At 43.0% G+C, this 13,120-nt stretch overlaps 1 protein-coding gene across 2 annotated transcripts in view; it reads left to right on the top strand.

Annotated features, from left to right (window-relative positions):
• Positions 1-177: 177 nt before the first annotated feature.
• Positions 178-13,120, top strand: part of ano10a (anoctamin 10a) — a 34,114-nt gene continuing 21,171 nt past the window's right edge. For both annotated transcript variants that reach the window (XM_041942154.1, XM_041942155.1), the window contains exons 1-13: positions 178-231; positions 2,052-2,117; positions 3,840-3,992; positions 4,086-4,283; positions 4,762-4,896; positions 6,248-6,367; positions 6,688-6,872; positions 7,089-7,473; positions 8,345-8,400; positions 8,497-8,571; positions 9,025-9,213; positions 9,365-9,556; positions 9,916-10,044. In XM_041942154.1, the coding sequence (XP_041798088.1) occupies positions 3,860-3,992; positions 4,086-4,283; positions 4,762-4,896; positions 6,248-6,367; positions 6,688-6,872; positions 7,089-7,473; positions 8,345-8,400; positions 8,497-8,571; positions 9,025-9,213; positions 9,365-9,556; positions 9,916-10,044 (1,797 nt within the window). In that variant the 5' untranslated portion in view covers positions 178-231; positions 2,052-2,117; positions 3,840-3,859. The remainder of the gene's footprint in view (positions 232-2,051; positions 2,118-3,839; positions 3,993-4,085; positions 4,284-4,761; positions 4,897-6,247; positions 6,368-6,687; positions 6,873-7,088; positions 7,474-8,344; positions 8,401-8,496; positions 8,572-9,024; positions 9,214-9,364; positions 9,557-9,915; positions 10,045-13,120) is intronic.

The raw sequence follows: 13,120 nt of genomic DNA, 5'->3' as shown, positions 1-13,120 counted from the left end.
AGACTCTGACGTAGCGTCACTGTGATTGAACACATTTGATTTGTAATTCACGATGGCTCCGCCGAGAGGCGTCTTTACAGCTGAACACCGCAGGCAAGAGCGCGAGGCTCGTGTCCCCGCTCAGCGCAGCGTTTCCGTTAAAAAAACAAGCGCACCCAGCTACGCTTACTGCGGAAGTAGCGTCTCTGTCAAACATCTGAACACTGCTACTCAGCAGAGGAGAGAGCTTCGGTAAGTAGCTACATGGCATAAACAGTTGTATTTTGCATACATTAAACGTTACACAAGGTTGTGTTGTTTGCGCTGACAGCTTTTGGTACGCACTAAGATGTTACAGTTTGAACAAAACCGCAGTGTTATGAGCCATACCTGTAAGTCTTCAAAAATGTTGGAAAACACTATTTAATTACTGTTCATTCCTGAACATATCGTCTCCAGCAAAAGACTTTCCCATGTTCATTTAACTATATATAAATGTTTGAGTCACTGACAACTTGTTGTGTGACTGTCACCAGACATTGATTTTTTCCCTTCTTGAAGGTGGCACATCCTGTCTGTGTTTTCTGTAAAACTCATGTTATTATCATGGAGCATTACAAAATAGCAAGCAAAAGCAGCAATGTTGATTAGTGCACCCATCCATTCATCTGTCCATCAGTCACACAGGTTAGAGAAATGTGAGGATATCTTGACAGTGCTGGCCACCAGGGCTGCAAGACTGGGAGAGACTGAATGATTCAGGGCAGGGACACAGACGTGAGGGGAATCAGGGCCCCAACAAGTCTGGTTTTTATCTGCCGCTTAAACATTTTAACAAATACTACGACAGACTATTTGTTGTGTTGTGATGTACAGTGTTTGACAAGTGACAACTTTGGAACAATCAGTTTTACAACTATGTTTACAAATGCTTCACTTAGTAATTGCAGTAAGTTGAGAAAAGATTATGTAAACTTTCTTGAACATATTCTAACACTTCTTTACTGATTGCCATAAGAACCACTACATTTACAGTGTTAACTTGTTGATTCAGTTATTTGCACAGTTGAAACAATGGATGTATTAACAGTGGAAGGGGCCCCACAAAGGCTGCATATGTACAGGCCCAGATTTTTGTGCAGTGCCCCTGATTCAGGGAGCCCTGAGCTGGATAGAGGACCTGGAGGATGCCTGGGATTTTCAGATTATACTATAGATGACATGTCAAGGCCCTCAGTGACCTGTTGTCAGGGGTCCAGAATGTTTACATCACTCTTTCTGGCCAGATTTCCATCATCATTCAAAAATTAGTTTATTGCCAAGTAGGAATTTGCCGTGGTGTTTGGGTGCATAACAGTCACAATAAACTTAATAAGAGAAAAGAAAAACAAGTATGGATCAACTGTGTGGTCCTCGGATGATGAATCTTATTGATTTAGTGCCTCCTCAACCTTTGATCAAGCACTGCCATCAAGCCATGCAGTGGATAGGTTGGAATCCAATTTATTGAGCACATTCTTGTTCAGTCCTTATATAATAAACGATATGTTATCTACTAATAAAACACATTAAAATAACATCAAAAAATGGGATGTATTTTTAAATATCGAAAATATACCATTTCTGAGAAAATATTAAACATTGTAGATGTAATCTATGGATTACTTTAAAAGCGTCAACAGGGTTATTTTGATTGGTGCGTCAGAAATTCACCTTTTGGTCTACTTCTTTCTTCAGGACTTTTGTAATATACATAAAATACGACGATCCTGCTGTTTGAAGAACAGACATTAGTGTCTTGACGGCGGAATGATCCGTGTTTGTGGATGTTTGTTTTGCTCACGCGAAGCCCCAAAGAGACAAACAGCTTTTCTTCAGTAAAGCTTCAGTCACGTAGAGCTCGAGGCGCGTGTGCGTGCACAGCGGTGCCGGAACGGGAGTAACGTCGGTGGGTGTGACAGCTGAGGTTTGCTGCGCTGCTGCTTCGTGACGTGGACCACAGCTGAAGTCCACCGTGCGCAGCAGAGCCCAAACTGCACAGGCATGTCGTTCAAACTCTAATCTGTTCACAGATCAGCAGGGCGAGCCCCCGCCCCGAGGCTGGAACAGAGCCGCTTCCTACACAGACGCAGATCTGGGTGAGTAACATGGTGCCCCCGCACTCACAGAAACATCCATGAACCTTGGATCAGCGGGTGGACACTCAGTACGGATTTGTTGTAGCTGTCTGCGCTATCCAGCACCACCTTTACACTAATGCCTGGCCAATACGCTCCAACACGAGCCCCTCCCGCTGTGTGTGTGTGTGTGTGTGTGTGTGTGTGTGTGTGTGTGTGTGTGTGTGTGTGTGCGTGTGTGTGAGGTTGTCAGCTGTTTCTGTCAGTAGACTATATCTGCTCTCCAGGCCGCTGCCTTCACAGTGTGTGTGTGTGGGATAAATTCATTCACCCTGTAGTAATGAAAGCCCTGGAGCTGATATGATCACTTGGCTGCAGGGGGTGCACTGCATGCTTACGGAGGTGGAGCAGCTCTTGACACACTTTGTAAGCCTGCCAGTTTGATTCCCTGAATATTTACTTTGGACTGTTTTACTCAGGACTTTGTCCTGATGACTGGCAGCGTTCTCTGTCTCTTTTGGTTTTCTATATGTGGGCTGTTTACTTTAAAGCATCACTCCCTGATATTGTTAAAGCACACAACAGCGCCCCCATTCCTACCATATCTTACAACATTGACCACAGAGCTCATCTGTACAGGGGGGGCGATAGAACAAACAGGTGATATAACTTGTCACAAAACATCTCATTAACTATGTCATGTGACAATCAGCCACTGTTTCATATCGACACTGTCCTGAGATCAAAACAGCATCATTCAGCATGATGTAAGTTACTGAACAGGGGTTTGGCTTCAGAAAACTGAGAGACGTCAGCTGTTTCAGTAGCATCTCTCCACTGCCCCTCTGGTTCTCTTGTAACTGAGTGTCCAGCTGTGTAGTGATGCTGGGTTGCTGTGACACAGACATCTGAAACTGATCCACATGCTGTGATGTTTGCTGCTTGTGTCCTCCTGGATGTCAGCAAAGCATGTTTCCAGTTTTGAAAAGCAGCTTCCTGTTTTTTACTAATGCTCAGGCCTTCGTTTGCACAGCAGCGACACTGCGCGCAGTAACGTTTTCCTCTTGTTTCAAACAATGTCAGCCTGTGAAAATGCTAAACCACTGATACTGAACTGAGCTCGCTCCTTGTGAAGATCCAGTCCCCTGTACCTCTTTGGTTGTGCAGGAAGCCGTGGGTGGAGGGTGGACTAGCAACAGTTTGAGACTGAAGCCCATCAGGTTTCATGGCCGAGGGCGGAGGTACACGTAGAATCTGGATCAGCGACATGCTCATCACGTTGTCTCACTCATAGATTTCTGATTCTGCCTCTTCAGTAATCATGCAGGCATGTTAGTTTACCCACTCACGACGCGCACATGTTGGATGTTGCTGAGAAACAATGCACATGATGGGTGGATGTCAAGTTGCATTGCAGCAGTCAACAGGAGTGGGTGACGTTTGGCCCATTTAAAGTACACCTTTTGAGAAAAACACTGATTATATTCAGGCTTTTATTCCTAAAAATAGCATATCAAACTATAAAAGTCACACATGGTGCGGCCTCCACCGTCTCTGGCTAAAAATATTTCAAAGCTGGGGAATGTGGGAGGAGATTCTGGGATTTTGCCTCTAGAATATTTTATATTCTGTGTTTAATATCAAACTAGTATATCATACTGCATATTGTGTAATTATATATTCTCCCTGAGGAGCACCACAGGATTTTCTCTGGCATTCATTTCTCTGTCATTTCTGGTGCAGGTGCCGTGGGAGAGGGGAAGATGCTGCAGGGGTCAGTAGACAGCAGTGGCTCCACGTTCACTCCTCTGGTGGTCGTGGAGCTGGCCTCGGACACCAAAGAGGAAGCCATTGCATGGCTGCTGAACAGGATAAGAGACAAGCAACAGAATGGTGGTATGGAAGTTAGAGTTTATCCACTCAGCTCTAATTTTTGTTTCCACTGTTTGCCATTACATTTAGCATTATTAATGCTGTCATTTCTCCTAGGTGCTGAGCTGCTGGTGGAGCAGCTGGGCCCTGGAGTCGGAGCTCAGGAAAAAGAAAACCCCAACCTGTTCCTGGTGGGGGCTACGTGGCAGAGGCTGCTCTCTGGTGCTGAGGAGGTGGGCCTCTTCAAGGAGTTCAGTGATGGATCCATGAGAGGCTTCACCTGTGCCAACAAACACAGCTTCACAGGCTTCAAAGGTAAAGTCCAGGAGGAGGTCTTCTGCAGGAGAAAGCCTTATTTAAAGCAGCTATAATCAGTCATGCAGTCATTGCATGGCTGCAATCATACTGTGAAGTACCTCTGCATATAATATGTGTGGTATAGGCATGCTGCATGTACAGCATACATGTAGAGATAAGTCCAGTAGAGCTGAAATGATTCATTGATTAGTTGGTTAACAGGAATTAACTTTCTGGTTTTTGCGTCTCCAGTGTGAGAATTTGCTGCTTTTGTCTGTTGTATAACATTGTAAACTGACATTTATTCTTAGATCAATTGATTAATTGTAAACAACCAGCAGATAAATAATCTGTAACTTTCAGCCTGAAAGTATTGACCGTCATGGCTGAGACTAACAGCGGTAAAGGTGCTCGAGTGTTGCTCACAGTGTTCAACGTGCCTTCGTTGTCAATGTCACGGCGGCTGTGTGTTTGCTGTCTGTGTCTCCACCTCCAGGGGACGGGGACGGCTTCCTCAGTATGGCCGAGTGTCAGTACATCGTTAAACACGAGCTGGACACATTGCGAGCCAAAGATGAGACTCACGTACCAGGACACGCCCAGGCCAAGCTCTACCCTGGGAAATCTATCAGTGAGTGTCTCCCTGTCTCTCACTCTGTTACTGTGAAATTCAAATCGGCTGATCCATGCAGAGAGACATCTTTGATTTGTCAGGTATTTAACTGCCTGGATTAGACAAAACAACAGATTTCCATCTGGTTGTTTTATCCAGAAAGATGTTTTTTAATTGATTCTTCCAGAAAATGGACTATATAACGGTGCAGTATAGGTGTCTCAGCGTAGAGCTGTGAGGTTTTACCGCCTGTTTCTTTTTACATACTTTTATTCAGTGAGAAAGTTTTGGTTTAACAGACAATATGAGCAATTTAATGACGTCACCATGGAAACCTTTGAACATTTTTCATAATCATCCTGTCATTCCATAGACCAAACCAAGAATTGTTAAAGTTAAATGTTGCTCTAAAGGAATAACTCAAGTGTCTGGAACTAAAGCAAATGTTCATCAAGAGTACTCAATTTAAAAACAGCAGTGCTAATTATTGTGTACATTATACAAATAGCAACCAATTACAAACAATAGCCACTGAATACTGAATTTTACTTGACATAATCAATGTGTTTTTCCATCTTTCTCTATCAGACGATGACTTTCTTCAGGTTCAGCTTGAGACATGATTTTACTATTTCAGCAGCTGTGACATCATCAAGTTTCTTAGTAGTAGTGAAATGTTGAAGGCACCACAGCTCTGCCTCCACCTCTCCTTGGGAGCAGACTGAATACAGCAGGTCTCCACCAGTACTGCCTCTGTGCCTCCCTCTCCCTCCCTCCCTCTCCCTCTCTCTGTGACTGCAGTATGGAAACAATAAATATGCAAATGCAGTGAAATATTCCCAAAGTGAGATAAGGAAGCAATGAACTTGCAGTGGAGATAGGGTGCCTCTATTCAGCGCCCGTGTTTGACAAATCGTGTTAAAGCAGAATGTAATCATTTTCGACAAATGATGCACTCAAGAAATGGCAGATAAAATGATAGAGCCTTCATGTGCTTGTATTTAGTCACTCTGTATTAGACAATGGGAACTGTTGCTATAGACAGTGCATCGTGTACAATGGGCTGGCTCCCAGCTATTGTTCGCCTGTCCTTGTTTTAGAAAATTAAGCAGCATGTTTATTTGGTTGGGAAAGTGACTTCAGACAAACAAAAGGGAGGGATAAAAATGCAGCGAGGCTGTTTTTATGTCACTCAAAAGTCAGTGAAACATCTTCCGAATAATTTGAACTCTGAACAAATGAAGCTTCACACGGCTACCTGCTGTACACACAACATGTCATTCATCGTGCCGCTGTTAAAGCAGATTGGTGTGGAATGATGGTTTGATTGCACTCAAAGGAACATGCTGTTTTCTTATTTCCGTCTTAGTTCGCAGACTGCTGTCCAAGGGGATCCTGATCCAAATGTTTCCTCTCCACGAACAGGAGGAACTCAAGAGACTGTCTTTTTCTTGGTACAAGAAGGTGAAGTTGTCCCTTCAGCCTCTTGGTAAGTGGAGGAAGCGCCGGTTATTTCTGACTGATTGGCACACACAGTCCTAATTATCCAGGGTGAGCAATAGCTTTGATCTGCAGAGGGAATCTGTCAGCAGACATTTTTCATTGTTACTGCTTCCATATGCTTTAATTCTCTGCCTTTACAATGGTTGTCATGATGCTCATTTTGATTTGTTCCCACACTTTGTGGATGTTTTATTTCTCTTGTCATTTCTCTCCATTTTATACTAATTTTCCTCTTATTTTCAACTGAATTGCAAATGCTCATTCATGTTCCTGTGCACCACTTTCTTCTCCATTCTCCATCCCCAGATGACATCAGACACTACTATGGTGAGGGTCAGGCCCTCTACTTTGGCTTCCTGGAGTACTTTACCTTTGCGCTGGTGCCGATGGCTCTCATCGGTGTGCCTTATTACCTGTTCGACTTTGAGGACTACGACAAATATGTTGTCTTTGCCGTATTCAACTTAATCTGGTGCACTGTGATCCTGGAGGTATGGACAGTGATTGAATTTATTTATAAACCAGAGTCAGCTGAAGTGGAATTACAGTTTTACTGGCTTAAGTAGAAAATATTTAAACAATTTCTATAATGCAGTCATGCTGACTGCATGACTGCATTAATTTTATTAGCAGAATAATATTACAGCTTCAGTGAGTAACTGCAGTGAAAGCTGAGTAACCAATTAGCTGAACCTTTCCTCCACCAGTTGTGGAAGCGTTTCAGCGCCTCGCTAGCTTACCACTGGGGCACACTGAGCAGGAAGAAGGCCTTTGAAGAACCTCGTCCTGGTTTCCACGGTGTCCTTGGGTTCAACCCTGTGACGGGCCGCCAGGAGCCTCTCTACCCCAATGTCAAAAGGCAGCTGCGCGTCTACTTTGTGTCCCTGCCGTTCGTCCTGCTCTGCCTCTACCTGTCCCTCTACGTCATGATGGTCTACTTCAGCATGGAAGGATGGGCGCTGTCAGTCCACGATGAGGACCCCACGTTCTGGACCGGGATACTGTTGTTCATCCCCAGCATCATCTACGCTGTGGTCATAGAGATTATGAACCTCATTTACAGATATGCTGCTGAGTTCCTCACTGAGTGGGGTGAGTAGTACTTATTGATTTATGTATAGTAGCCACGCATGTACTAAATCGGAAACAGATAGTCTATTATGGAACAGAAAGTCAACCAACAGCAGCTTTGATAACTCATTCATTGTTTAAGGCAGCAAAAACATGCAAACAACATCCTAACTCCACCGAATGACCCGCTTTCATCATCTCAGTAAAGTCAGTATTTATGGGTGTGGACTGCTGCAACATCAAGTAGTTGAAGAAGTCACCTTAAGCTTTGTGAAGGGCATTTTCTACTTTTTTAATGTTACACATTAATGATCAATCCGTTAATCAAACAATAACAACAGATCCATTGATGGGAACAATAATGTTTAGTTGAAGCCTTAGATCAAAGTAGTGTTTCAGCTACGTTACATTATGTGGCACAGTCATCCAAAGTAACTTACAGTGTCAGTAAATATCGTGGCGTTTCGGCAAAGTTAAAAGGATTTTCTTCTTTTCTTCCTTAAGAAAAAATGACTTATGTCAAACTTTGCAATAATACTTATTTCTGTGAAGTGACCTCATTTGAAAGACGCAGTATGGTCAGTGGTATATATTGTCTGAAAACTGCCTCTGACAAGTAAATACTAAATCACTGTCTCACTGTGACACAAGCAGAAAAAGTTCCCCAACCAACCAGCTCTTCACTGACTGGACTCACTCCTGTACAAACAACATTTATTGGGACACATTCGTAAACCTCGCGTAAGCAGCCGTTTTGATATTTCCTTCTGTCCTTTCGGATGTGAGGCATCAGGAGCTAAATCGCAGATGGGAAGCCCGTGATGGGCTGCAGGCTTGAACCTCTGCAGTTTATTTATGTTATTAACATTGGATTTCCCCTCTGTGAGTTTAGAAAATCACAGGCTGGAGTCATCATATCAGAATCACTTGGTCCTCAAAGTATTAGTGGTGAGTATGAACACCACATCATTTCCATCGATCAGAGTGCAGCTTTTCTTGTCGACTCTCCACTTACCGAAGCTGTCTCGACTCTTTCCTTCGTAGTTCAACTTCTTCAACTGTTTCGCCTCGCTGTTCTACATCGCCTTTGTCATGCAGGACATGGTGCTGCTCAGACAGGTAGGCCTGACATCCTTTTTTCTTCCTCTTTGGTCAGTTCTTTTGTTTTCATCTTAGTTTTCCTTGTGTTTCCTCCCCTCTATCCTTATTCCTTTACTCCTTTCTTCCTTCCTTAAGTCCTTTATTACTTCCCTCTTTCTGCCTTACAACCTGTTCTCCCTGTCTTCTATCATCCCTCCTTCCCTTTTCTTTATTTCTTTTTTATGCTGTTCTGCCTTCTCACCTTCCACGTATCCTTCCTTCCTCCACTCTTCCCTTCTTTAATTCCTGCCCTCACTTTCTTTGTGACTTTTAATTATTTTCCTTTTCCATTCATCCCACTCCCTCCTTTACATAATATTTTTTTCTTCTTTTTTCTTTCACCTTCCCTCTTGCCATCCTTCCTCCCTTGACTCCACCTGGCTTCTGTTGTCATCTTCTGTTCTTCTCTCTGTTCTTCTCTCTGTTCTCCAGAGTCTGGCCACCTTGTTGATCACCAGTCAGATCCTGAATCAGATCATGGAGGCCTTCCTGCCTTACTGGCTCCAGAGGAGACGCAACAAGAAGATGATCCGCAAACTCCAGAAGAGAAGGATCCTGGAGGACAAAGAGCTTCCTCTGGCCGAGCAGGTCCGGCTGGAGGCCGACATGAGCACGTACCTGGTAGGCGCACGTGGCCTTTTCACTCAGATTTGGATAAAAACCTGGATGTCGTGATTTTTCTGTTCAATGATTTATTCAATATGCGAGACAAATGAGCATTATGTCTCCATCTGTGTGTGCGTGTGTGGATCCATATGTCGGTCTCTCTCAGGGTACGTTCGATGACTACCTGGAGCTGTTCCTGCTGTTTGGCTACGTCAGTCTGTTCTCCTGCGTTTACCCTCTGGCTGCCGTGCTGGTGGTGCTAAACAACGTCACCGAGGTTTACTCTGACGCCTTCAAGATGTGTCACGTGTTCAAACGACCTTTCTCTGACCCGGCAGCAAACATCGGAGTCTGGCAGGTGGGACACACCACTGATGACTTGTTTGCTTCAGCAGCTTTGTATCTGATTTTTCAGGCAGTTAATGATATTTTTAGGAAATGAAGAGATGAAGACCAAAGCCCCTTCAGGTATTATTAAACAGCAGACCAGTAACCGACACACACATCCTCTCTTGTTGCCACAGTTCACTTCTGTCTGATTAGGCTCTCCATGAGAATATTACACATCGACGAAGACAAAATATTGCTAGTCTTATATTTGACATGCTTTCATAGAGCCAGTTATCACTGAGTCTACACTGTGCCTAGCTGCCACAAAGGTGACCATTTTTGCAAACAAGTGACTGACTGTTGCCGTCTCTCTGCCTCGGTGTCCAGCTCGCCTTTGAGGCCATGAGCGTGATTGCCGTCGTGACCAACTGTGCGCTGATCGGCATGTCTCCACAAGTCAAGGCTTACTTCCCAGACTCGGAGACGCAGCTCATACTGTGGACGGTGGCTATTGAGGTAATTCACATGCACACACCTACACAAAGACACTGCTTTCTGCATGATCCCACGCTGTCTCTGCCTAACAGTGACAGTAGTTGTGTGATGGACACACAGAAGCTGCTCTGTGTTTTGCAGTGCATCAGTGGTATTCTACTGTAATTGCTTTGGTGTGACTTATAATAAAATAAGGCTCGGCTTGTCCCGTATCAGAACAGCACAACCAGAAGCGACAGGTCAGTTTTCTAACATCATGAGGATGTTGAGTATATCCTAAAGGATTGTTATAGGAGATTTTTTTTATTTGATTAGTATTGGCTATATAAATACTGGTCTACTTTTCATTTTTTGTTTATGATTGTAACAAAAAGTAATTGTGCTCTTGGTGTACTACCTACCAAACCCTGTAATGTGTTGCATCAGAACTACTGGAACCTACGGTGGTATAATGGAATAACAAATGAGCAAATGTATTTACCCTAATCAGCAGTGGGGAACATCTGATCTCTGGGCCCAGCTCATGAGGCAATTCATAAATACAAAAAACAAGACATTTTTTTCAGCGATGAGGAAAATAGCATAAAAAAGTAAGAACTAAGAGCTGCATAGTGTATTGTTTCAGCATCAACACTGCGATAAGTGCTGTTTATGATGTTTAATGAGACAAATTAACTCAAGCACGTTATTCTACCTCTTTTTGCTGCGTGATACAAAAAGGAAACTCCCATGGTTCTCATTTTCCATGCCTATAAGAGAAGTCTGTGTGATATGACATAAATTGCTCTGATGTAAAGGTTCCTGGATACACAGAGTTCGTTGTTAGTGGTCATGAAGTCTCTGCATGAACAGCCAACTCTTAGAGTGTCTCAGAGCCACCAGTGCTTTTTGGTCAGTGGAGGAGAGACACGCCAGCTTTGCCCTCAGCATCAGATGGCATTGTAAAGTCTGTGTCACTATAGGCAACTTGTGGTAAAACATAATCCCTGTCTGTGGAGCGTGTGTCAGGAGCAGTAATAATCTGGTGAATGTGTGTATTTCCCAGTCAAAGTTTCTCCAGGAGTCGCTTTCTTTTTGTGGCTGTGAACTGGATTGGAACTGAACTGTTTTGGGGTTGTGGTAAAATGGAGTCTTTCCCAAGTGGATTGAACTCTGGGACTGTAGTACTAGTCTCTCTCTCTCTCTCTCTCTCTCTCTCTCTCTTTCTCACACACACATACACACACACACACACACAATATGCTTGATTTACTACATCCATTGAAAGTGAATTGAGTTGTGGTCTGTTTGCTGTTCTTAGTGACCTATATTTCACTGCTACTTGCCATTTGTTTTATTGTGTTGAATGATTTCTTACTAGAACCCCTCATTTAAATGTGCTTACTACAAAAAAGTCTTACAATGATTAATCATTTCCAAATAGAGCTGGTCAAGTCATCGGGTGAAAATGTCTGTTTGTTTTCGGACATGTAGTGCAGAAATTTTTGTTTGTTTCCAGTATCGTGTAGCCCTGATGTAGGAAAGCTTGGAAATCAAATCAGGACATGTTATTAGCATGGTTAGACCGGGACTGGGCAGTGTTGACACTTAATGAGCTCAAAGTTCAGTTCACACAGATTATAATGATAATAAGCTGATGCTCGTTCATATTCAATTCATGATTTTGAGCCAAGTTCACTATCCCAAATAATGAACTAGGTCCCATTCCTTTTTTCTGTTCTTCCTCTTGAGCTGCAAAGGCTGCAGATCTCCAGTGTAATCTAGTACAAGTCTTCCTACCTGTCAGCAGCAGAAGTAAGAAATTCGAGGTACTTGTACTTGAGTACTTTTCATTTTGTGCAACTTTATACTTCTCAGTCACTATATCCCAGAGGCAAATATTGCACTTTTTACTCCACTACGTTTATTTAAAGCTTTAGTCATACCCTTCCTGTCCAGTGAAAACCATGTATCTCCAGGCTTTCTGCTAAACTGAAAGATTAGTTGTTTGTTTATAGATTGATAAATATCTCCTCGTTCTAAAGATAAATAATCTTTTTAAAACTGGACTTGGATCAGCTGGAAAACGCACCATCACAAATCTGAAAGCTGAGCTCATGAAAAGTTGGCTTTTTGGAGATACGTAGTTCTAACAGGACAGAGATGCTACAAACATATGATGATCTTATAGAATATGATGCTTTGCTGTAGATTAAACCAGCCAACGGTATATAAGGTAGTTAAAATGAGCTCAAGCTTAAAGATCTTCAGCAGTGAAATGCAGCGCCCACATTAATGCAGCAGTGATATTAATCCACAAACATCAGACAGAACAGAAAAACTCTGACAGGGACCACTTTCCTATGTTTACATGTACATTTTACTTGCAATGCTTACATACTTTTACTTCAGTAAAGTTTTTAATGCAGGACTGAAAGGTCATTTTCACAGTGTGGTATTAATAGAGTAAAGTAAATGATCTGAGTACCTCCTCCACCACTGCTACTTGTTAAGAAATGAAGATGCTGTGAGTTTGACTTGGGCGGAGGAACTTTGTGGCTGATCACTCCTGGTCTTAGTCTTGCTAATGATTTCTTGTGATTATCGGTCACTTGCAGATATGTCCCAAGACCGGTTGGATGCTTCCACTCAATGTGTCGTTTAAAATTCGTTGGCGATGCGGCTGACATTCAGACTGTTTTTTTCAGAATCAGCGGGCACAATTTGGATAAAAATGTGAGATGTTTGTTCTGCTGGAATCTGTGCTGATTACGCAACACTGGCTGGAGGTAGTTCAGAATGTGGACAGTGGTGACTTCATTGAATTTGGTTGAAAATGAATAGACCCTTTTCACAACATCTTTCACGACATTTTGTCTTTTCATAGCAGGAGAAGCACAGGTGAAACAAATTTAATGTGTCCGTAAGCTCCAGCAGTGAGCCTGAATGCACAACACCAGGACCCTGAAAGTAGCTCACCTAAAGAAATGCAGCCATTTTTTTATGTTATTAATTCCACCTGTGCTTTTAGTATTATGACCTGCCATAATGTTAAGGTCTAATCTCAGTTCTGACTGACTAGGTTGGGTATAACAATGCTCTTCTGACCACAGCATTC

This window comes from Chelmon rostratus, chromosome 8 (assembly GCF_017976325.1).
Source record: "Chelmon rostratus isolate fCheRos1 chromosome 8, fCheRos1.pri, whole genome shotgun sequence".
NCBI classification, from domain to species: domain Eukaryota; kingdom Metazoa; phylum Chordata; class Actinopteri; order Chaetodontiformes; family Chaetodontidae; genus Chelmon; species Chelmon rostratus.
This window is presented reverse-complemented; position numbering and strand designations above follow the sequence as displayed.